This window comes from Lissotriton helveticus, chromosome 7, assembly GCF_964261635.1.
Source record: "Lissotriton helveticus chromosome 7, aLisHel1.1, whole genome shotgun sequence".
NCBI classification, from domain to species: Eukaryota; Metazoa; Chordata; class Amphibia; order Caudata; family Salamandridae; genus Lissotriton; species Lissotriton helveticus.
Window position 1 is genome coordinate 1,926,419,904 of NC_136068.1, and position 25,990 is coordinate 1,926,445,893.

At 43.6% G+C, this 25,990-nt stretch overlaps 1 protein-coding gene across 2 annotated transcripts in view; it reads right to left on the reverse strand.

Annotated features, from left to right (window-relative positions):
• Window positions 1-434: 434 nt before the first annotated feature.
• Window positions 435-25,990, reverse strand: part of LOC144767882 (sulfotransferase 6B1-like) — a 118,949-nt gene continuing 93,393 nt past the window's right edge. For both annotated transcript variants that reach the window (XM_078651235.1, XM_078651236.1), the window contains 2 exons: window positions 12,284-12,440; window positions 435-698 (listed from right to left, as the gene is read on the reverse strand). In XM_078651235.1, the coding sequence (XP_078507361.1) occupies window positions 568-698; window positions 12,284-12,440 (288 nt within the window). In that variant the 3' untranslated portion in view covers window positions 435-567. The remainder of the gene's footprint in view (window positions 699-12,283; window positions 12,441-25,990) is intronic.

Below are 25,990 nucleotides of genomic sequence, written 5' to 3' on the forward strand. Positions count from 1 at the left end.
ATATTGCCAACATCTTCACAATTTAAAAACAGTTGCAAGGTAAACAGTTGTAAAGGTAGCTCAGGAGAGAATGATAAATTCAGTTTCAGTACTAACTAGCCCTGGCAAGGAAGATAGTAAGTTTGCATGAAAAGCGGCAAACTATAGCTAGCACCAGGGCTTTAAGTGGGCCGGGTCCTGCCGGTCCTCAGCACTGGAAGTTCTACCAAGCATTGGCATAGCCAATAGGTCTCGCCTTTGGGACCTTATAAGTGTTTAGCCATGCAACAGTTGATGTTTTTGCACCAAGGATATTGTGCTGGATAACTAAACACTTATAAGGTCCCAAAGGTGAGACCTATTGGCTATGCCAATGCTTGTTTCTTTTTATAACGAAATATTTTTCGAAGTAAACGTCAGAGATTTCAATTTAATAATAACATAAGTACAGTAGATGCATTCTCCAAAATGTATTTATTTACTAAAGCAGTGGTCTCAGATTTAAAATAATTCTCCACTTAGATCTTGTAATTCTGGCTGGGCGTGGTTTCGGACTCATGATGTCACAGGTAGTGTTGAAATGAATGTTTAGCTCTTGCAGTGAATTTTATAATTCATTATTTCTCCAAGTTTGGTTCCTCCTAAACACTCTTCAAACTTTGCATCCATCTCCCGGCTTTGAGCTTCAGAGAAATAGTTTTTCCAGTCTCCGACATCACCTGTGCAGGAAAAACAATCAATCATTGATATCTATTGACAAGTGTTGTTGCATCACTCAGTAACAGCAAACATGGTATACACACAGGATTGTTTCACCGTGGGCTAAAACTGGAATATTCTACGCGTCTGGTCCTTTTTCTGGTAAAGCAGATAATTATTGTAAATTTCCTATTTCATGTCAATGACGCGACAAGAACTAATTTTGAAGAAAAAAACAAAACGCAGAATGCCCGTCCCAGACAGGGGAACCGCCATTTTCAATAGTTTCTCAAACTGAGGAACCCCCTTATAAGAATCCAATCCAAGTAATTATACAAGAAATAGGTTTATTCAGGAAGAGCACAGTACAACAGCTGATCTTCTCAACTCCTCAATAACGTCTGTTGCTTGGAACGTGGAACTACACAAACCATGGCAACAGATAGCAGATGATGTTTCAAGCATAAACTTCTTAGCATAAAGTACATTAAAGAAACAGTAACCTAAGTAATAATAAACATAAGCATACAACACATCTTATCCCTGTAGAAGAAACAGAATAAAAGAAAAGAACAACAGTAAAAAAAGAAAAAATTACACCTAGTCCCTAAACCTAACAGGAGAACTTATGACTCTTCTGCTGGTTTTCACTCTAGATGCCACAGTATTATTATCAGATACATTTTGAGAAAGAAACATATCTCTTGAGCCCAAATTGGTTCTCAATGAGTACATCTCTCTTCCACTTGAAGATGGAGCATTTGCAGAATCATTTTGACATTTAACAACCCGTCTGACATTCCATACTTTACCATCATTAGTGACAATACTATTCAGATTAACTTTGACTACCCTACGTATGGGCCATATTTGAAAGTACCTTTAACAACAAAACCTGGCTTGCGTATCCTTAGAAAATCACCAACAGTAAATGTGAGAATTTTAACTTTGTATTTAGTATCATGATACACCTTAATTTTATCTTGATGATGTTTAACTCTCAAAGAAGTACTGTAACTATCAGCAGGAACAGAACAATTTTTTTTTTAATACACCAAGGACATAATTTGGATACAGGTTCCCTACCTCTCAAAAGGCGGAATGGACTAAGTTCAGTAACAGAATGGGGAGTAATCCTGTACATTCACAATCTCTCTCGTAAAACTCGCTTCCACTCGCTTCCACTTTTTCTAGCCCACTCCACACATTCTTTTAATACACGATTAAACCTTTCCACTTGACCATTACCTTCTGGTTCACACAGGGGAGTGGTAATATGTTTCACACCACAAGAACGTAGAAAATCCTCTACTTCATTAGATTTCAACTGCACCCCATTATCTGTGATAAGAGTCTCTGGACTTCCTTCACGTGCGAATATGTCTCTAAAAAATTCTACAATTGTCTGAGAAGTAGCATGTGAAACAAACCTGACCCCAGGCCACTTGGAATGATAGTCGATAAAGACAAGGGCAAACTGAGCATCGTGAGGCAAACAATAAAAAGGACCAGAAATATCAAACGCTAATTTTTGCCAGGGATTCTTTGGCCAAGCAATTGGTATCAAAGGAGTAGGATGAACTTTCAACATTTTGTCACTGTTGATACACATAGAACAATCCCTAACTACCCCATCTATCATCTTGTCCATGTTGGGCCACCAAAAACTAGATCTTACCAGCCACTTCATAGATGACATACCATGAGCAAGTTTAAGAATTTCATCTTGCATACAATCTGGGGGAACACACTTCCCACTCTTGAAAATAAGATCATTATCAATTTCCAATTCATTAGACACTTGCTGAAATGATCTAGACTCTGGAGGAATCATTTTGACTCTAGGCCAACCTTCTAGAATATATTTTATTAACAAATCCCAGTGTTTGTCTCCTACAGGACTACTCTTCCAAACATCCTCAGAAATGGCAGAAAATTTTCTAGCTACATAATCTCCTAGGGAAGCAACAATTTCCACTTCATCACCCTCATTTTTTTTATCTTCAGAAATGCAAGGTAACCTGGAAAGACATTCAGCCATCACATTACTTCTACCTGGAACATACTCTATCGAGAAATTGTACTCCTGTTTTCTGGACATGAGCCTACCAATGTGTGCAGTGGCATTACGGCCTCCACCTGGAGATAGTATAGAAACCAAGAGTTTGTGATCCGTTCTCAGAATAAACCGGCTCCCAAACAAAAAATTGTGAAAATGTTCAATACCCCACACACATCCCAAAAGTTCTTTCTCAATAACTGAGTACTTCCTTTCTGTCTCATTAAGAGTCCGAGATGCAAACGCCACACACCAATTGTCTTTCCCACATTTTTGAGACAAAACTCCTCCAAGACCATACTCACTGGCATCGACAGTAACAACGCAGAGTTTGGTAACATAGAACGGTTTCTAGGTCGTAGCATGAACAATTTCATCTTTGATTAATTGAAAGGCAGACTGTTGCTTCTCCCCCAATGAAACTCAACCTTTTTCTTAGTAAGTTCCCTCAAAGGCTCCAGTGAAAGATAATAGTTTATCCTTGTTGTCTGGAGATAGAGCTTTCACAATAGCATCGACAAGTGACTTTTTTGGAAAACTCCATCTTCAGAGAGGGTATGACCTAAGTACTCAGCAGAGTTGCGAAACATTTTGCACTTGTTGTCTTTAAGGGTAAGACCATGTATTTCGAAATGTTTACAAACTTCTATCACATGTTCTTTATGAGACTCATTGTTTGGAGAAAAACAAGTATATCGTCCTGAAAACATTTAACACATCCTTCTAGATCTTTGAAAATGTGATGCATTACATGCTGAAAAACTGACGCCACAGAGGCTAGCCCAAAAGGCATTCTAATATATTGAAAAAGACACTCAGGTGTGAGAAAGACAGTCGAATGTTTAGAATCTTCAGTTAAAACAATTTGGTGGTAAGCAGATTGTAAGTCAAAAGTGGAAAAGACTTTCGCCCCTTCCAGCATATATACAACCTTATTGATCTTCGGCAGGGGATGACAGTCTACAATTAAATTAGCATTTAATGCCCTCAGATCCACACACAATCTCAAACTTTGGTCAGACTTGCGAGCCAAAACAATGAGTGAAACCTACTCAGAGGACTCAATTTCTTCAATAATATCACTCTCAATAAGGTTTTGTTGCAAAAGTTTGAGATCCTCTCAAATATTGATTGGTACATGTCTCAATTTTTGTCTAACAGGAACGGCTCCCTCCTTAAGTTTAATCTTGTGTTGAAAATTATTGAGCTTTCCTAGGTCTTTAGAAAAGACTTTAGGAAATAACCCAAAAATACCCTTTATGAGATTACCAGCATCAACCACTCCTTTGATGACATCAGATCCTTGATGGTCGTCATCAATAACCATCACAGGATCACAGTTTCTAGAATTAAGTAGAATTCCTAGGCTCCACTGTTCTCTCCAACCTAGAACATTCACACCTTTTATGGCTACATATAATTTCACAAACGCAACATGTCCCTTGAAATGCATATCAACACCAATATATCCTTCCATATCAATGACAGACCCATCAAAGGCTTTCGCAATGATGTCGGATTTTTGGAGTTCCTGAAGACCAACAACACGTTTAAAAACATCAGTAAAATACTCTTTAGTAATTATGGTCTAAGGTGACCCAGAGTCTGCCATGAGCCTAAGAGAAACCCCAAGAGCTTGTACATAATCATTGGTTGGCACACGCACTGCTGTTGCACACGCACGGCACTTTACATTCACTGAGGGAAAAATGGGCAACAGACAGAGGATGGGACTGGACTGATAAAGAATGGACAATGATCCTAGAGGGCCCCTCCAATATCCCGTGGAATTTGCGCTTTAAGGTTATCCAATTTTACATACTACACAGGGCATACCTGTCGCCAGACAAAATTAACCGATACTTCTCGGTCGGGAACTCTGCATGCCCGCGATGCTCTTTGGTAGGGGTGGACATTCTCCACATGCTCTGGGCCTGCCCCCGAATTCTGCCATATTGGCGCGCAGTGTCGGCACTATTATCAGCAGGGGTTGGTGCGGTGCTTCCGCATACATGGGAGGCATGTCTACTGGGTTTGTATAAACGGACAAAACACAACAGAGTCCCGGCTAGGTTTTGGGATTTGGGACTTATAACAGCCAAGAGACTCCTCACCAAACGCTGGAAAAAAAGGGACCCACCACAGGTCAAACACTGGAGCGCAGCAGAAAGCACTACCCTACACAGAGAGGAAACGGCGGGATTGAGGTCATTTCCAATAGCACAGCTCTGGGAGGACACCTTACGGGCTTTTCAACAAGCATGTACTGATCAGGTAGTCACCTGAGAGCATATCCTCAGGGGTGCAACATAGGCAGCATGAGGAAGGGAGAATGGTGCAAACATTGATGGGGTTCTAGCCTAAAGTTGCGGTCTGCACCACACGTCTAGGTGAATGATATGACCGGCACACCACGAGCCACTGGACCTAACCACGCCCCAGCGCACAGGATGCGACTCGTGCAACTTGATTTCAAACTGAGACACTCAGCATGTCACCGCCCCCTCGCCTTTGCTCCCACACACTGAAACAACAACGTATCCCCCAGGACGCACTTGAAGAGATTACCTGCTTGCACAACTTTTTGATATTCCCCCCTTTTTTTCCCCTTGGTTTGTATCTCCCCTCTCTTTCTTCCTCTCATTTTGACACTAGCCCCCCTTTTTATTGTTCATTGTTTTTATATGTTTCCCCTGCCCTTAGTTGACTATGTTAAGCGTGTCCGAGCGGACTTCAAAACGGACACAATAGTTGCATTGCTAAGAATACGCTCAGTTGATAGTGTTCCTTAGATATTCAGGCTGGTTCGCAAAGCTCACGCCTCCATTCATGGAACTACCCTGGATGACGAGCTATTTCCATGTGCTTAGGAGAGGGTCAATATGTCACACATGCACGGGTTGTGGAGTTGATTACCACATTCACGGGTTATGCTCAGTAATCATGGCCGATCCAAATGATAACACGCTATTAGATACTCCTCTGGGTTTACAACTGTCACACCTGATGGGCCCATGACCTGGGGATCAATCTCAATAGCTTGACTCTGCGACATCATTCTTTTCCCAGTCGGGGACCCCGCTGCTCTATGGAGATAGGGACAAATTTGCAGTTATGTGATGTTATGTGACATTGTTGTTTTCTCTCCTATTTCTTTTATATTTCTACATCAACGATAGCAAAGTGAAGCCTACTCCCGGTATACCATTCATGATATTGATAATTACTATTGTATATTACCAGGATGCCTTATTGTTTTCACATGCTTTTTTATCTTGCCATATATTGCGACCATGTACTGGAAAAAGTTAATAAAAAATATTCAAACAAAAAAAAAGAGCTTGTACATAACAATCTGGTTGTTTTATGGAAATGTAAGAACTTCCTTGTTCTCCACAATCAGTAATAGACACAACAATACCTCTTTCATACTCTGTTTCATCGCATTCTTCAATATTTAAATCGGAAATCCTTCCTCTACTGGTGTTTCGTGTGGATGTATTACCTGTGGGATTTGTGCACACACTGACGAAGTGCCCACGCCTACCACATTTTTTACATTCTCTACCCAACGCAGAAAATTTAGGAAAAGACGCTGCATGACTTGTACTTCCACACCTAAAACAATTAAATTCCTTATCAATTTTCCTAAACGGTCGTTGAGAATTGGTGAAATTTCATTGAGAACTCGTGGAATTAGAAGAATTAGAAGAATTAGAAGAACTAGGAACAGATTCTGTTTTAACAGCACAAACATCATCAATTGTTTACTTTTGAATTTTTGTCTAGAGACTTCATCCACTTATCATATTGTTCCATGGCTTTGGCAGTGACAATAACATCTTTTAAATCCGGATCATCCATAACCCATTGTTGTTCTTGGATTTTCTTGCTTTTAGTATGAACTATAATTTGGTCTCTAATCATTTCGTCAGTAATTGGGCCAAAGTTGCAATTAGTAGAAAGGTAACTCAATGCAGTAAGAAAGTCATCAAACGATTCTGATTCTTCTTGAGCTCTTGTATAAAATGTATACTTGTTAAAGGCAATACTAGACGTAGGTTTGAATCTAGTTTCCAAACGGATCATGGCGTCTTCAAACACTTTCCTATCACCACCCCCATCAAATTGAGGAAGAGTTCTAAAAACTACTTGTCCTTCAGAACCTAATGAGTGTAAAAGAATATTTTTTTTCCTTTCAGCGGAAAATCCATCTCCATCTATAGCTTTTAAGTATGTCAAAAATTCTTCTCTCCATCTGTTCAATGGTATGGGAGGTTCACCTTTAGTTTGAAGAAATTTAGATGGTGGATCAAATTGCATTGTGTACAAATAATCCAGAAAATGTGTTCTTCAGTATGATGAAAAATTAGTACAAATAGTATATTGTGTAAATAAGTAGTAATATAATAGTACTTGGTTTGTATTTAAATAAATAAATAATAAAGATAAATGTCTAAAATAATATAAGTGAAATAAACTGTAAAAAAGGATGGTCAAACCTAGTCTGCTGATAAAATAGTGTTCTTGTAAATAGAACGCTAGTATCCAGCCTTAGTCAGCGCTCGTCAGCCCGAATGAGTTTTTGCGATGGAGTTCCTGTGGTTGTCAAGGAAACAGGAAGCAAACAAGAAAATGAAATGGCTGCCACGTATGTGCTTTTACGTAATGCGCATACGTGAGGGCATCGAGTTTTCCTCAGCGCTAGAGCATGACGGCACAGAGCGTGAAGGGTAAAGCATGATGGAAGCTCTCGAGCAAGGATTCCATAAAGCGCTCGCTCGGTGCTTCAAATGTCAACAGCACGCGAGCAATGGATTCCAACGAAGGGCTCGCTCGGTACTTCAAAATTCAACAAAGCGGGAGTCTTCAGAAGGGAAAATATGAGGTAAACCAATTCAATAATGAAGTAGAAAGTTTTCCTTACGAATGTCCAAAAGTTGCTTGTAGACGTGAAACCTAGGATATCAACAAAATCACACAGCAGCAGATCGACCGTAATAAAAAAAATGCTGTAGACAAATCAGAATCAAAACGGCAAAGTCCAATCACATAGAAAAACAGTTGTATATAAATCCAGAAAAATAGTAATAAAATATCACTCCAAATCGAAGACGGAATATTTCCAAAAATTATCAAAAAATGTAGGTTTGATGTTCTGGTCACTTCTGTAAGAAGTTAAGGTGTAGCAGGCCAGGAAAGATCGTCGCCAAAATTTGTAAGAATTCAATCCAAGTAATTATTAAAAAATAAGTTTACTCAGGAAGAACACCGTACAACAGCTGATCTTCTCAACTCCTCTCAACTCCTCCACAACTTCTGTTGCTTGGAACGTGGAACTACATGAACTACGGCAACAGATAGCAGATGATGTTTCAAGCATAAACTTCTTAGCATAAAGTACATTAAATAAATAGTAACCTAAGTAATAATAAACATAAGCACACAACACCCCTTTTCCTTGTAAAATGTGGAAATCGACACAAACCACAAGAGAAATGGGACACAAAGGTAAATAAATGGCCCAAGAAAACAGTGAGGGGGTAAAAGGGGCATTAGAGATGGGACAGGGAAGAGGGTATAAGTTGAGAAATGAGGGTATAGTTAGGGGAAGAGGTTGAGGATTGGATGATGCACACGGTACAGGTCTTAGAGTCTCGCTTTAGAGGTACTAGAGTACAGACAAGGATTGAGGCACTAGGGTATAGGGATTTGGGTATACGCAGGGTTTGAGTTGCTAAGGTATAGCCAGAGGTAGAGGAACTACAGGACAGACACAGGTTGAGATACCAGGATGTATGAGCAATGTAACAGTACTATAGTGTAGGCAAGTGTAGGAGTAAAAGGGTGTGGGAAGGGGCAGAAGTACTAGGGACGAGGTAGCCTGAGACACACTACGGTGCGGGTAGAGATGCTAGGGTACAGGAGTAGTTAGAGAGAGGTCAAGGGGGTGTAGATTTAGTAGGGTTTGGGAAGAGGAATAGGTACTAGGGGGTGGAAAGGTGTTAAGGTACCAGGGTATAGGCAATGATAGGGGTACTAGGGTTTTGTCAGGAGCTGTGGTACTAGGGTATGTGTGCACAGGTAAAGCTACCTAAAGTGTAGCCATGGGTGAAGGTAGGGTGTAGTAAAGGGTGGAGGTACTAGGGGATAGGAAGGGGTTAAGGTACCGGGGTATAGGCAATGATAGGGGTAGTAGGGTATTGTCAGGAGTTATGGTACTAGGGGACTTGGGCGCAGGTAAGGGTAGCTAAGGTGTAGTCCTGAGTGGAAGTAGGGTGTAGTAAAGGGCGGAGGTACCAGTGTACGGGTTGCATAAGAGATACTAGGGCTTTGTTGCAGCTTCTGGATACAGGAGAAGAGGTAGAGTGTCAGGAGTAGCTAGAAATAGTAGGATATGGGCAGAGGTAGAGGTACTATTGGGTAGGCAGGGGTTAAGGCACCTGGGTAGGGGCATTAGGAATCTGTAGTTATGTTATGTTATGTTATTCGCATTTATACCGCGCTCAGCTGCCCCAACAAAGGGGCGTCCCGGCGCTTTGCAAGGTACACAAAACACAACTCAGTTGAAAGGCCAGAAAAAGGGAACAACAGTGATAGAATTTAAAAACAGCTATTCAAATAAAAAAGTCTTGACGGCGCATCTAAACTGCAAAAGGTCTTCAAGAGCCCGGGTGTGAGGGGGGAGAGCGTTCCACAGCTTCGCCGCTAACACCCGAAAAGAACGACCACCGACTCTGCTCAGCCTGAAACGCGCAACAGCTGCCAGGTTTTGACCGAGGGATCTGAGGGTTCATGAGGGTACATATGGTACCAGCAAATTCTCCAATATTTGGGGAGATGAACCCTTGAGAACAGACCGAGCAGTTGGATGGAGAGATCCGCATAGAGGAGTTAATTTCTGCAATTTCTCATCGAAAGCTGGCGAAATCCCCAGGCCCAGATGGCTTCACATCAGCATTTTATAAGACCTTCTGTCCCTTAGTAGCGCCCCTTGACGAGACTCTTTCACATGTTCGCCGAGCAGGGGTCCATCCCAGCCTCAATGCTTACGGCCTCGATAATTATGATTCCCAAACCTGGTAAAGATAAATCTCACTGTAGTTCCTACCGCCCTAGCTCCCTCTTAAACACAGACCTTAACTTTTTTACTGGCATCTTGGCCAACAGACTGAACCACTTATGCCCTCTCTGATCGACCCAGATCAAGTGGGCTTCATCACCCAAAGGCAGACGAGCCACAACACTAAACGGGTGATTCACATGATCGAGGAGGCTTCACGGGCACCAGGCTACATGATATTAGCAGTAGATGCCGAAAAGGCCTTCAACAGAGTCCATTGGCCCTATCTGGAACAAACCCTTGCACATTTTGGTCTTGGAGAATCGATGCAGACATGGATTCCAAACTGTTATCGCTTCCCAGTGGCGACAGTTAGGGTCACTCTTCTGAGCCATTCCCAAAAGGTAGAGGCACACATTGTCACCCCTGTTGTTCGCCCTTTACATGGAACCACTGGCACAGAGAGTCAGGGACCACCCTGACATCCTGGGGTGCCCTTCGGGAGTGATCAGCACACTCTCAGTCTCTATGCAGACGATATTCTGATGACACTCTCCAACCCAGACACAGCACTATCAGCTTTATTGCGGGAGTTGGAGATTTTAGGCATGGTATCCGGATTAAAGATGGACGTTGGTTAAACGTTGGCACTCATCCGCTCTCTCTCTCCCCAAATGGTGGACCAGCTAAAAATAAATTACACCATACAATGCTCGACTGATCACGTGCCCTACCTTGGGATAAACCTGGCGTCAACCACACGGGCCACAGCAGATATTAACTACCACACACGCACATCCGCGCTGATCTACAATGGTGGAAATACTACCAGATCTCCTAGCTAGGTAGGATAGCCACAACAAAACAATGGCAATCCTCCCAAAGATTTTGTATCTATTCCAGATTCTCCCCTTGCAGCCGCCCACAGGTATGATCTCAAGGCTACAGTTTGAACTCTTGCAATTCATATGGCAGGGGCGGAAAACCCACATGAAAAAATGTATTAGCTTCCTTCCCCCTAGCGAAGGAGGCCCGGGAGTCCATGACCTACGAATTTACTACCAAGCAGCGCAGTTACGTACCTAGTGGAATGGAGCCGTGCCGAATCAGAGAAACATTGCTTGTTCCAAGATAGAGCAGTCACCGGCACATCTCTGCCAAAGCTCCCTTTCCCGACAAAACCCCATAGGCCACGCAATCTCTGTCTATCTCCCATTACACAGGCAACTATGGTGGCGCGGGATCAGACTAGCACCCGATATGGATTGGACACATTTTCCTCCCCCCTGACCCCACTGCTGGATAACCCAACTTCCTCCAGGAAATGGGAAATGCAAACTTTGCTATGTGGAGGCTCTCGGAGTGTCACTCCATGGGCCACCTCTTCGTCTTGGCAGGAATTCTCCTGTTCCATCAGATTCGCACGGACTTTGGCATCCTGAGTCAGATCGCCTCCAACACCTACAGCTCTGACACTGGGTTTTACACCCACAAAATAAATCTAATACACATAGACACCTCTCTAACTATGAAAAGTGGCTCCTCACTAAGACCTCAGACAAGAAGCTGATTTCCGGACTCTATGCATTACTGGACTCAAAGATTAAACACAAGTACAATGCGGGCCGAGTCAGGTGGGAAAGAGATCTGGGGAGGCAGCTGAGTAGCAAAGCATGGGAGGGAATATACTACAGAGCCAGGCATACCGCCACCAATGTTGCTCTCACTGAAACCTTCACAAAAATTGTTACATACTGGCATTATACTCCGGAATGGAAACATAAGGCATTTCCTTCGCAGAGTGAGGACTGCTGGCGGCCCGGGGTTGCGGACATCCCGGAACCTTAGTTCACATATTATGGGAATGCCCGCTGCTGCAGCAATACTCGTCTCAAGTTCTCAATGAACTTGACTCCCATCTCTACACCCAGCTTCAATGATTCCCTACATACATACTACTCGGCCTCCCAAATCCATTGACATACCCCCTGAAAGCTAGAAGGGGACGGGAAATGGGACTAGCACTGGGAGCCGCTGTGCAGAACATCCTTATTCACGGGGGCACTCAACAAATACCTACCCACCTTGGCTGGTTCCTCAGACTGGCATATGTTAGGTATGGAGATGATAACGATTTCACCGGCAGGGCGGGGGTCGACGTTCAGGGGGCTGTGGCATCCCTTCTTATCCCTACTGACACAAGAGTTTCGTGAGCTCACGTGCCCCAGATATTTGTGCATTCTGCGCCTCCCAGAGGCGGCCTTACAATCACCAACCTAGTGCCCTACATGCGGATACCCTATCATACATATATGTTTTAGCCTGGAAGTGAGTGAAGGGAGGGGGAAGGAAGGGAGGGTTCATTGATTGGGGTTCTTTGAAGCCCAGTAAGCACATGGTCCACTGATGGTTTTCTTTATTTGTTTATTATTGAAATTTTAATAAAAAATATTTGAACCATAAAAAGATATTTTCAAACGTACCTTTTCGGAAAACATGGGAACCCAAGATTCCATGCGTCTCTTTCGACCTTTCTTTCATGGCTTTGAAGTGGCCTCGTTCGGTGATCAATTGTATTTGCTCTTTAGTCAGATTAATCTCAAAGAAGTCTGCTATTTTCTGAACTGCCACAGCCAGATCCTGAAATGAGAAAAGAGTTTGCCTTGAAACTTATGTTCCTGCACTGCTGCTTCGAAGACATGAAGCCTCTTCGAAGTGTCATTAAGCGTCACCCAAAGACAGAGTTTAGCTGTCTCTTGTCAAAGACCTATTGTGTACAATTCCAATACTCTGAGTGCGCTTTGGATCTTTCCATTGCTTAATATTTGTTTACTTTCTTGTCAATCCCATGTTCATGCTTCTTATTCAATGGCTTTCCTTCCTTTTCCTGTGTTAGTGCCTTCCCTAGAGGATAGCTTCATTACCAGCCTTTTGATTGGAAGACTTACATCCTTATTTATTTTATTTATTTATTTATTTTGCGTGTTTGTAGAGCGCTAGAATAAACTCCCAGGGGAGTATCTCCGCGCTGTATGACTGCCGAACCTGCAGGAGATCGAGTTACATGACTGCAATCTAGTTCTGAAACTATATAGTTAGGCCTGGAACAAGAACGTCTTCAGCTTTTTCCTGAAGGCCAGATGATTTTCAAGCTGCCTAAGCTGGAGAGGGAGGCCATTCCATATCTTCGGTCCCCTTACCGACAGAGCCTTACCCCCTTGCCTTGCCCGCTTGATCCTAGGAATCGTAAGAAGCAATTGATCACTGGACCGTAGAGCACGGGAAGGGACATACGGCACAAACTTGTCTGCCAGATAAGAGGGACCCAAACCATGAAGTCCTTTGTGTACCGTACAACAGATCTTAAAGATGACTCTCTGACGGATGGAAAGCCAATGAAGCCTGGCAAGAAGTGGTTTTGATGGTGTTCTGGGAGGGGCATTTACAACCAGCCTAGCTGCAGTGTTCTGCACGACCTGTAACCTGTCCAGATCCTCCTCATTAGCTGACAGCAAGAGGCCATTACAATAGTCGAGACGACTGATAACCAGCGCCTGGACCAGGGTCTTTCTAATGGTGTCTGGAAGCAGTGGAAAAACTCTGCGCAGCAATCCTATGGTTCGAAAACAAGACCCAACAAGGTTGGTAACATGCTGCTTCAGGCTGAGTTCTTGTTCCAGACGGACCCCTAGGTTCTTGACTATCTGCTTAGGCTAAGGGACTGGGCCTAGATCTAAAGGCCACCAGTCAGGAGCCCAGCAGATCTTAGCCTCACCGAAGAGCATCACCTCTGTCTTTGAAACATTGCACTGCAACATGTTCAAAGACATCCATTGGGAAACTGCTCTCATCCCCTCAGAGAAAGAATGTAATACCTCTGGAGTTAGGTGGTCAAAGGGAAAGAGCAGCTGGGTATCGTCAGCATATGACACTGGACAAAAACCAAAGGCTCTCAGGATATTCGCCAGGGGGGCCACATAGATGTTGAATAATGTAGGGCTCAAACAAGAGCCCTGTGGCACCCCCTTAGTAATCCTGGTCTCCTTGGATCGAAAATCTCCCATGGTGACACATTGGGTTCGATCCAAAAGAAAGCTCTTTAGCCAAGCCAGTGCCATGCCCCCTAGTCCACTCTCAGTCAGACGCTCGACCAAAATTTCATGTGAGATGGTTCCACGTCTGTCATCAGGGAACTACTTTTTTCTTTTTCTTTGAGCACTTCATGAGAGTGCACGTGTTTTCTTGCTCTCTCTCCCATGTGCTGCTTCCCTCCTCACATCCCCTTTCCTTACGCTCACTGTACTGCTCCCCATATTCCCAGCTCATCCCTTACATCACAGCAACAGACATATTGTTGCAATGAGTGACTAAAGTTCAGATTTCATTGGGTTTGTTTTGTTTTATTTTCTGCCTTCCAAGTGTTGCAGTAAAGCCAGGCCTCAGCACACAAAGGCTGCATTTCTGGAGGCAGGGCAAGCTTCTGGACTCGTTCTACTTGTCTTGGAGGCCAAAGATGTACTCAGAGTGAGTGAAAGGATGTATCTTTTCCAAGCGGCCATTCTATGTTCTCTCCGGGCTGCTGGAGAGCGCCAAATGTCTGCAGCATTGGTACCCGGTCCTAGTCGCCTGGAAAGGATATGGCAAGCCTTTTACTATAAATTATACTACTTGAAACTAATCCAGTCTGTTAATTCCTTATCTGGGTCATGGGCAACAAGCGTTTTAAAATCTGTTCAGAGTTTCTTGCATACAATCTGACAAATAAACCATACTGTGTACAAGGATTGAACAAAAGTGGCTTCAGTGTTCTGTTTGGGGATACCGTACGATGTTTGTTTGCTCTTCCTTAACTTCTTTGAGTTTTTAAAAAACACGCTTTACAAACAAGTATTGACAAAACCAATAGCTTAGCACTTGCGTTATTGAAGTGAGGTGTATTGGCTTTGCCAATGGTTATTCATTCATTTGGTCACTCCCTCCATTGGTAGTGCCACAAATCTCTCTGCAGACAGTGGGGAGTAGTAACTTTCTACATCAGTCAGTGTCTGGTCATCAATTGGCCGAGGTGAAATGTAAACTACGCCGATGTATGCCATTTAAGTTTGGAATTTTTGCAAAATTGCTAAAATGATACCCTTATGACACGTAATTACACCAACACTCCTGGTAAAATGACAGCATAAGAGTGCAGAAACAGTGCAAACAACCACAATATGAGTGACTTCTTCATGGAAACTGTGTGTTTTGCTCTATTTTTTAGCAAGAAATATGCCCTCAAGTTGAAAATGTTCCCAGTGCCGTGCCTGCAAATTTATAACACACAGGTGTCCTGTTAGTCGTGGTGCTGTGACTGCAAATGTAAAACACACAGGTGTCCTGTTAGTCATGGTGCTGTGACTGCGAGTGTATAAGACACAGGTGTCTCGTTAGTCGTGGTGCTGTGACTGCGAATGTATAACTCACAGGTGTCTCATTAGTCGTGGTGCTGTGACTGCGAATGTATAACACACAGGTGTCTCTTTAGTCATGGTGCTGTGACTGCGAATGTATAAGACACAGGTGTCTCGTTAGTCGTGGTGCTGTGACTGCTAATGTATAACACACATGTGTCTCGTTAGTTGTGGTGCTGTGACTGCTAATGTATAACACACAGGTGTCTCGTTAGTCGTGGTGCTGTGACTGCTAATGTATAACACACAGGTGTCTCGTTAGTCGTGGTGCTGTGACTGCTAATGTATAACACACATGTGTCTCGTTAGTTGTGGTGCTGTGACTGCTAATGTATAACACACAGGTGTCTCGTTAGTCGTGGTGCTGTGACTGCGAATGTATAACACACAGGTGTCTCTTTAGTCATGGTGCTGTGACTGCGAATGTATAAGACACAGGTGTCTCGTTAGTCGTGGTGCTGTGACTGCTAATGTATAACACACATGTGTCTCGTTAGTTGTGGTGCTGTGACTGCTAATGTATAACACACAGGTGTCTCTTTAGTCATGGTGCTGTGACTGCGAATGTATAAGACACAGGTGTCTCGTTAGTCATGGTGCTGTGACTGCGAGTGTATAACTCACAGGTGTCTCATTAGTCATGGTGCTGTGACTGCGAGTGTATAAGACACAGGTGTCTCGTTAGTCGTGGTGCTGTGACTGCTAATGTATAACACACATGTGTCTCGTTAGTTGTGGTGCTGTGACTGCTAATGTATAACACACAGGTGTCTCGTTAGTCGTGGTGCTGTGACTGCGAATGTATAAGACACAGGTGTCTCGTTAGTCGTGGTGCTGTGACTGCTAATGTATAACACACATGTGTCTCGTTAGTTGTGGTGCTGTGACTGCTAATGTATAACACACAGGTGTCTCTTTAGTCATGGTGCTGTGACTGCGAATGTATAAGACACAGGTGTCTCGTTAGTCATGGTGCTGTGACTGCGAGTGTATAACTCACAGGTGTCTCATTAGTCATGGTGCTGTGACTGCGAGTGTATAAGACACAGGTGTCTCGTTAGTCGTGGTGCTGTGACTGCTAATGTATAACACACATGTGTCTCGTTAGTTGTGGTGCTGTGACTGCTAATGTATAACACACAGGTGTCTCGTTAGTCGTGGTGCTGTGACTGCGAATGTATAACACACAGGTGTCTCTTTAGTCATGGTGCTGTGACTGCGAATGTATAAGACACAGGTGTCTCGTTAGTCGTGGTGCTGTGACTGCTAATGTATAACACACATGTGTCTCGTTAGTTGTGGTGCTGTGACTGCTAATGTATAACACACAGGTGTCTCGTTAGTCGTGGTGCTGTGACTGCTAATGTATAACACACAGGTGTCTCGTTAGTCGTGGTGCTGTGACTGCGAATGTATAACACACAGGTGTCTCTTTAGTCATGGTGCTGTGACTGCGAATGTATAAGACACAGGTGTCTCGTTAGTCATGGTGCTGTGACTGCGAGTGTATAACTCACAGGTGTCTCATTAGTCATGGTGCTGTGACTGCGAGTGTATAAGACACAGGTGTCTCGTTAGTCGTGGTGCTGTGACTGCTAATGTATAACACACATGTGTCTCGTTAGTTGTGGTGCTGTGACTGCTAATGTATAACACACAGGTGTCTCGTTAGTCGTGGTGCTGTGACTGCGAATGTATAAGACACAGGTGTCTCGTTAGTCGTGGTGCTGTGACTGCTAATGTATAACACACATGTGTCTCGTTAGTTGTGGTGCTGTGACTGCTAATGTATAACACACAGGTGTCTCTTTAGTCATGGTGCTGTGACTGCGAATGTATAAGACACAGGTGTCTCGTTAGTCATGGTGCTGTGACTGCGAGTGTATAACTCACAGGTGTCTCATTAGTCATGGTGCTGTGACTGCGAGTGTATAAGACACAGGTGTCTCGTTAGTCGTGGTGCTGTGACTGCTAATGTATAACACACATGTGTCTCGTTAGTTGTGGTGCTGTGACTGCTAATGTATAACACACAGGTGTCTCGTTAGTCGTGGTGCTGTGACTGCTAATGTATAACACACAGGTGTCTCGTTAGTCGTGGTGCTGTGACTGCTAATGTATAACACACATGTGTCTCGTTAGTTGTGGTGCTGTGACTGCTAATGTATAACACACAGGTGTCTCGTTAGTCGTGGTGCTGTGACTGCGAATGTATAACACACAGGTGTCTCTTTAGTCATGGTGCTGTGACTGCGAATGTATAAGACACAGGTGTCTCGTTAGTCGTGGTGCTGTGACTGCTAATGTATAACACACATGTGTCTCGTTAGTTGTGGTGCTGTGACTGCTAATGTATAACACACAGGTGTCTCGTTAGTCGTGGTGCTGTGACTGCTAATGTATAACACACAGGTGTCTCGTTAGTCGTGGTGCTGTGACTGCGAATGTATAACACACAGGTGTCTCGTTAGTCGTGGTGCTGTGACTGCGAATGTATAAGGTCCGGCGCTGTGACTGCGAATGTATAACACACAGGCGTCTCGTTAGTCGTGGTGTGGTAAATAAATAATTAATTACCGGTACTATTTTTGAATACAGTGAATAAAACAGATAGCTCAATAAATAAGAGACAGGATTCGAGGTATCTTGAGTCTACAGGCTTTAATCAGGCATAAGGGACAGGAACAGGACAGCCTGCAATAGCACGGGATGGCAGCTGCCGGGGAAAATGGGAATCGGGAATTGGGTAACTTTCAGTAACAGTGTTCAGTATATATATTAAAACAGTTGCATTACATTCAATACAGTAGGCGTAGCAGTAGGCGTGACTCGTAGCAGTCGCGAAAGATAAGGACTAAATGATGTAACAAGAAGGCGTGTACAGGGCGTATACATAGACATGTGATGTAAACGTAACAGAAGTGTCATAAACGGGGCGGAAACATGGAGGGGGCTACCTGAGCAGCTGGGACCTTTAACCTAGTGGTGCGCGCAAACGGGCAATGACTTGTTACCAGGAGAACTGGGGGCTATGACTTCTGCACTAGAAGAGGAGACTAAAGTCTGGAGTGTCAGAGCGACATGTACCTAAGGCATATCTGGTATCTGGTGTTTGGAGTACATGCTGATAGAATCCAAAAGTTATCAGGGCAGAGGCTACTAGACACTAAAACTGGTGCATGCATAATTCTACATGTATTGCGTGTGCTAGGAATATTCGATGAATATTAATACAGTATTTCTCTTGCATGGAGACATAAAGGCTAGACCATGACGGAAACTATTGATGCGATTCAGTAGCTTAGGAATGCAGAGAAGGAGGGCTGGACTGATAACTAGAAGCATAACATACTCTTGGCAGACTGGGAGGCAGAGCCAGGCCGGGCCGGGCACTGCGAGGCAGGAAGTAAGCGAAGGGTCAGGGATGCAGGTGGGGGCTGTATCGCTCCTCGGAGAGGGTTCAGGAGACAGGAGCTTGAATCAGATGTCCGGGCCCTTTTGAGGCCTAGAAACGGGGACAATTCAATGAATTAACGTGCACACTGTAAAATGTGGCAACATAGGTTTACATAGGCCTAATACTCGTTGCTTTCACGAGAACTGGAAACTGGCATACTAGAGTTGGACACAACTATAATTGTGTCTTTAATCGATCACAGGGGGATACATGCATATCGATCATGCACATATAGCATAAGATGGGGAACACGTAGGCACATATAACATGGCAAAATTTACTTTTCCACATTCCCTCCTTGTGCCCTACGTTTCCATCAGGAAACATCAATATTCATGATACCATCTATCATTTCATATAGCATCATTTGCTTGTCTCGAATTGTCTTGGAACGGGTTTTAGGACTAGGAATACAAGAGGTAGCACACATGCCGCAAATCGCAGGGCCACATTGTATACAGAGGCAGCAACTGAATATGATCATTACTGCAATACCCAGGAATGACAATACTTTCCATCCCCAGGCGGATATGATACTCCAGAGCCAACCGGACCATGTCCAGGTGCCTGGATTCTGGTGTAACTGATGGGCAATTTTATGAAGTCTGGTTATAGCTGAATAAACAGACGGCGCGTTATTAGGAATGAAAATGCAGCAACTAGATCCGATGACTCTACAAGCTCCTCCTCTATCGGCCAGTATGACGTCAAGAACGAGACGATTTTGGAGCATGACAAAACGCATAGCAGATTGCTCTTCAGTTAAGTTACCTAGAGCAGAAGTAGTCTCATTCACTACTGCTTCAAGGGTTCTGGTTAACCTACGTATTAACTTACTATTCTGGACAGGGCCTATAAAGAAAAAGAAACCTTTATTGAAGTCTTGATACTGTTCTAGAGTAGTTTCAGTTTGATCGACAATTGGGGACTCGATCTCCCTTCTATGTCTGACGTGTACTAGATGTGTGTTTCTGTGATAATCAGATGGGGCTAGAAAAACTGGTGGCAGTAGGAAAGCAATATAACATGTTCCATCCCAATCGAGGGGCAGACGAACATATGCGGTCTGACCACAAACAAAATAAGAATGACGTGAGGCTTTGAAAATAGATTTCCCACTGTCACTATACTCGACAGTAGTAGTACAATCACTATGTCCTACATGTGCGGAACCATTCTTTCTGACACATAATTCGCCTTTGACTGGTAGTACTGAAATAACAGGCAAATCTGGAGTAGTATCGGACTGAACATTCAGGACCATGAAATTCGAGGAATAATTACCTAAATCATACACTTCATTTTCTAGATCTAACCCTGTTCTATGGGAAAGACTCTGCTTGTCTGGAAAACATGTTCGATTCAGAAGGGACATATCATTGGAGGATGACGTTAACGTGGACCATGCTCCACATGAACCATTATGTGAAAACGGATAAGGAAAGAGTGGCAGAACTCCCTTCGGTGTCTGGAAAGGGGGGGGTCGACCACACACCCAACAATTAGTGGCATTGCTGGTCTGGTGTGAATAGTGTAACAATCGGATGAATGTGTTATTGCGCATAGCAAGGCGATAGGATAGCTCATGAGGAGGCAGATCACTAAATGTGTGCTCTACTGTAGCATTAGAAAACATATGTACATGTGAAATTGGAAAACATAAATGTAAAGCATAACTTGTGCAGGTAACCATAAGACTCAAAAATAACAAGAAGAATAGAACGATAATACATCTTTTAGAGTTTTGACTAACTCTCTCACTATGTGGGTCTGTCTCATACATGTCAGGAACCTGTCTAACCGTTTCACCCGAGAGGGACTTAGACAATTAAACTGGCTGACTTATTTTACTAGACCGGAGTTTCTCTTTATACTCCTGCTGCAGAGTTTTCTCTAACAGGGGAGGCTTGAGTTCAGAGTCTGTTTTTAGGCAGTCTTTAGGAATAAGGCAGTCCTTAGCAAAAGTCTTTTGTGGTAATCCATGGAACTTCTTTATATGGCTGAGGTGGACCCACCCCTTCCTGCCTTCAAGTTTCACGGCGGTCCTTGTTGTTAACAACACCATTCGAGGCTCTTTCCAACGGGGTTCCAGCGGACTTGAACGATCAAAATTTCGGACCAAGACATGTTCACCAGGAACAACTTCATGCGGTTTCACCTCGGTGTTGTCGGGAAATGCGGCGGCAACCTGTGAACGACAAGAGTGTAGGGCAGACATCAAGGAAGCTAGGTAATCTGTCAGCATATTACTGGAAACATCTGTAATACTACAGGGTCTAGGTGTACCCCACATGTTTGGAGGGCGGCCGAATACGACCTCATAAGGAGACAGACCTGATCTGGAATGTGCAACCATCCTCATATAGAATAGGGCGACTGGCAGGGCAACTAACCAGTCTACACCTTTTTCTCTACATACTTTAGCAATGCGGATTTTCAAAGTCTGATTATGTCTCTCTACGAGACCGGCTGCTTCAGGATGGCGCACACAATGGAACTTCCACTGGTACCCTAACAGAAGGGAAACATGTTTCATGAGCTCGGATGAGAATGGCTGGCCGTTATCTGAATACACGACCCTGGGTAATCCGTAGCGGGGAAAGAACTCACGAACCAACTGCCTGGCAGTGGTCGCGGCTGTGTAATCTGGAACTGGATATGCTTCTGTCCACCTGGACAAAGCGCATACAACTACGAGGACATACTTGAAACCTCGACATCGCTCCATCTGAATATAATCCATCTGGAGGACCTCAAAAGGGTGGTCAGGAGGTTGGAATCCACCTTGTTCCACCGGGACACTTTTACCTGGATTGAACTGACAACATATCATACAAGTACGGACTTTCTGCTTGGCTGCAGCTCGTAAATGCTTGTTGAACCAAAGGTTCTGAATACTGTCTAACATAGCTTTTTCTCCTAGATGTGCTGGACTATGTGCGGTATTAATAATGACTTGAACCATAGAGTCGGGGAGAAACCATGTGGCTTTTCCCTTCGTCAACCATCCTTGATCTGTCTGGACCCCTCCTTGTTCGGACCATTTCTTGATTTCTTCAGGAGTAGCATGTAACTGTATGTCTATGACATCTTGTGTAGGGTCCTTAACTGTCATACAAGTAGTCTGATCTGGAGTAAGTGTCTGTGTTGTGTTAACTGGAATGTCTGGAGTCTGAGCTGTAAGCTTGGCTGTTCGATCTGCTAGATCGTTACCTTGGGAAATGATGTCAGTGACTTTCGTATGTGTCTTGCACTTCATGATAGCAATAGCTGTCTGTAAATGTATTGCATCTAACAGAGCTTGAATGAGGAGACCATGCTGAATCTTGGTTCCATGAGAAGTCATGAAACCTCTCTCCTGCCAGAGCACTCCAAAGTCGTGTACGACTCCGAATGCATAACGTGAATCTGTGTATATGTTTACTTTCAGGTTCTTGGCACGTATGCAGGCTTGGGTCAGAGCGACTAGCTCTGCTGCTTGAGCAGACAGGGTGTCAATACGATGTGTTTCTATAACTTCGGTTTCAGTAGTCACTGCATACGCGGCTACTAGTTCTCCTGTACTTGTTCTCATACATGAACCATCCACATAAAGTGTTAGATCGGGATCAGGTAATGCAATATCTGTCAGATCTTGTCTTGGCTTTGTCATAGTGTTGACAACTTCCACACAGTCATGTGTGGCAGGATTGGAAGTAACTGACGGTAACAGTGTAGCAGGATTTAAAACGTTGCAGCGTCTGATTTCTATGTGTGGCTGGAACAGTGTCAGTTCATAACCTGTTAAACGTGCAATTGTCAAGTGCTGAGTCTGTGTTCGGTTTAAAAGAACTTCCACGGAATGTGGAACTTGTACTGTCAGAGAATGCCCTAACACTATGGAATCACTTTGTCTGATCGCTAGAGCGGTGGCTGCAACTGACTTGAGGCACGCAGGCAGAGCCTGGGCCACTGTATCTAGTGTGCTCGAAAAATAAGCACAAGGCTTGTATTGTCCTGCTTGATCTTGTGTGAGAACAGATAATGCAGTACCATCACGTTCTGTGACAAAAAGTGTAAAAGGCTTACTGTAGTTTGGTGTTGCTAGAACAGGTGCTTGGCATAAGGCTTTCTTTAACTCATTGAAAACAAGTGTATGTTCCTGGGTCCAAGGGAGGACAGTCGATGCGGCTGCCTCCTGTGTCGTTAACTGTATCAGTGGCTTGGCTAGAAATGCATACTGAGGAATCCATTGTCTGCAGTAAGAAGTGAGGCCGATAAAAGCTCGTACCTCCTTCTGTGTCTTGGGCTGTGGAAGACTCGCTATTAACTGGATACGGTCAGGTGTCAACTGCCTACCCCACTTGGACAGCAAGTGTCCTAAGTATACCACTTGCTGGACACAGAATTGTAATTTGGAAGGGGACACCTTGTGCCCCTGCTCGGCCAGAAAATACAGAACTGTAAGTGACGCACGCTCGCAGTCACGTTCAGAACGGGCTGTGATCAGTAGATCATCGACATACTGGAGCAGGGCAGTATCAGTTGGCATGTGAATATTGTCTAGTTGTCTCTTAAGTGCTTGACTGTAAATGCTAGGACTTTCTGTAAAACCTTGAGGAGCTCGTGTGAATTTATAGCTTCTTCCATTTAAACAGAAACCGAAAAGGTACTGGCTGTCTGGATGAATGGGGACACTGAAGAATGCGTTCTTGAGATCGATAACTGTGAAAAATGTAGCTTCAGAATCAATGGCTGTCAAAAGTGATGATATATCTGGGACTACTGGGTACTGAGGTATGATACATTTATTGAGCTCTCGAAGATCAATCACTAATCGATATACTGGAGGTGCATTTGGATCAGTACGTTTCAGAACTGGAATGATAGGAGAATTGCATACATTGGAGTCAGTTTCTACAACCACTCCTTGGGCAATAAGTTCGTCAATAATTTTGGATAAGGCTGCTACAGCCTCAGGTGGCAATTTGTACTGTCTGATTCGTGGCAAGACTACACCTTGCTTTAGAGTCATACGATGGGGTGTGATATGCATACAACCTACATCAGTTGGACCTTGCGCCCATAAATGCTGTGGTACATTCAATAATCTTGGATCAAAATCACGTAATACATAATGACCTTTGAAGTCTCTCAGAAACAAGCGGACCCCTTCTAGGGAACAGCAAATAACTGCTCCTAATTCTTTCAATGTCTTAATGCCTAACAAATTTTCTGGACAAGATTTCGTAAGTAACAAATCAGTAGTTCGGGACAATGGACCAACTTCTAGAATAACTGGTTTCGAAATTTCATTAACAATCGGCTTTCCTGAAAATCCAAGGGAAACATTTTTAGAGCCTGAGAGCGGAGCCCCTGGAACCTCGTCATGACTGATGGTAGTCCTACTTGCCCCTGTATCAATCAAAAACTTTCTGTCTTTCCCTAATACTTGACTGTGTACATAGGGACCCTCTTGATCTACAGGTATCTCGATGAGAGGCAAGCCTACCTCCCTCTCTAGGCTGTTTCATGAATACTGTTGATACTCTGGATACTCTGTCTGGGCATACTGGTACATCTGTTGTGTAACATGCTGTGTTGCAGCGATAGGCTGCTGTGCTGTAACTGTCTGTTGTGCATTCTGTGGTGGCTGAGAAGTCTGTGAAACTTGTTCTTGTCTAGGCGGACGTGGTCTTTCTTTAGTTTTACCAGTAGCTATGTTGTGTTTCAGAACTGCACACTCGTTTATAAAATGACCTGGCTGTTTACAGTAATTGCAGGTCCCTTTAACGGGAGCTGCAGGATGACTGGCTTGATTCGGACCCCTCTTCTGACTGTCTTGTGGAACAGATTGTGCAACTAATACTTTCATTTTCATGTCTTTCATACGTCTCCTTTCGTGTTCTTGCTCTTCCCTGATTCTGTTCTGGTGATACTGGAGCATTTGTAACATCTGTGACGGAGTATTAGCTTGCCAGGTACTTTCGACTTTCAATACTCGATTTTTAACTTGTGGTAAAGAATTCTCGACTAGTTTGGTAACAAAAAGATGAGGGAACGATTCACTACTTGTTTTCAGACCACTGTTAATAATAAAACATTTTTCGAATCTAGAATAAAAATCACTAGTGTCTTCATCCTGTTTCTGTTTACAGGCTGAGATTGCATCCCAATCTTCCTTTTTCGTGGCTAGTAACCTTGGCAAAACTTGTATCAATAACTCGGGCAAATCTTTACATTTCTCCCCAAGACCGGTACCTGGTACTCGTAAACCATCTTCAGCTTCTAGAGCTGTCCAATCAATCTTTTTCTCTCCCACCTCCCATTCTTTTTCCTTGAGTTTTTCATATACCCCTGCGGGCAACAGGACCTTTAACATTTTAATAATATCAGGATACGTGTATTCTCCCATACGGAGCATGTCTTTTAATTCTCGATGGAACCCTGCTGGATCTTTGTCGTGACAGGGAATTAACTTTTTCATCTCTAAGAGTTCCATCTTTGTGATAGGGGTGTAAACAAATACTCGTTCTAGCTCACCACCCGTTCCTCTGACTGGGTGTACTTCTCGTAACGGATGCTGTCTATCTATGTAAAATGATTTACTTTCTGGAGGTGAGACATGAACCAAATGCGGATTTAGAAACGTTCGATATTTGTGGCGCTGTTCTAGAATGACACTAATTAAATCAGTACCTAGACCTCTCCATCTATACTGGAGTAACTCGTTCAATACATCATGTAACGGACCTGGATCAGAATGCTGTCCCTCATACAGTGTAATGAGGTGCTGGATCATATATATACCCACCAGTCGCTGCTCGGCTGGGGGCAGTTTCAGAAACATTTGTGCCACTATTTCGTCTGGAAAAGTGGTAGAATCAGTAGTCCATCGGACTGCTGATTGGGCTAGTTCTTGTTCATGCATTGTACTAAGTTCACTATAACCGATTCGTGATTTCAGAATGTGATCGGTAGCTTGAAATACTTGTTCAAGAGAACCCTGTTCTGGTGCTGGAGGAGGGAAAACTTTCTTGTGATCTAGGCGTGAATGTCGGTCGGGAAGTCTAGTTCTACCTACATACGCTATTCTGGAGGGATTCTCGTCGTCTACCTCTTCGGTATCAGAGTCGTCCTCTTTCTCGGTTACTTGTGCTGCTTCTCGTTTCTCGTGTAACTTTATTATTTCCCTACGGATTTTCTTGTACATACTCTCTATACAGTTCTGTGTCTTGTGTCTTCCCTCGGCTATATGGTCACTCCACCTGGTCAGGACTTTCATTTCTTCCGGATCTTTATCC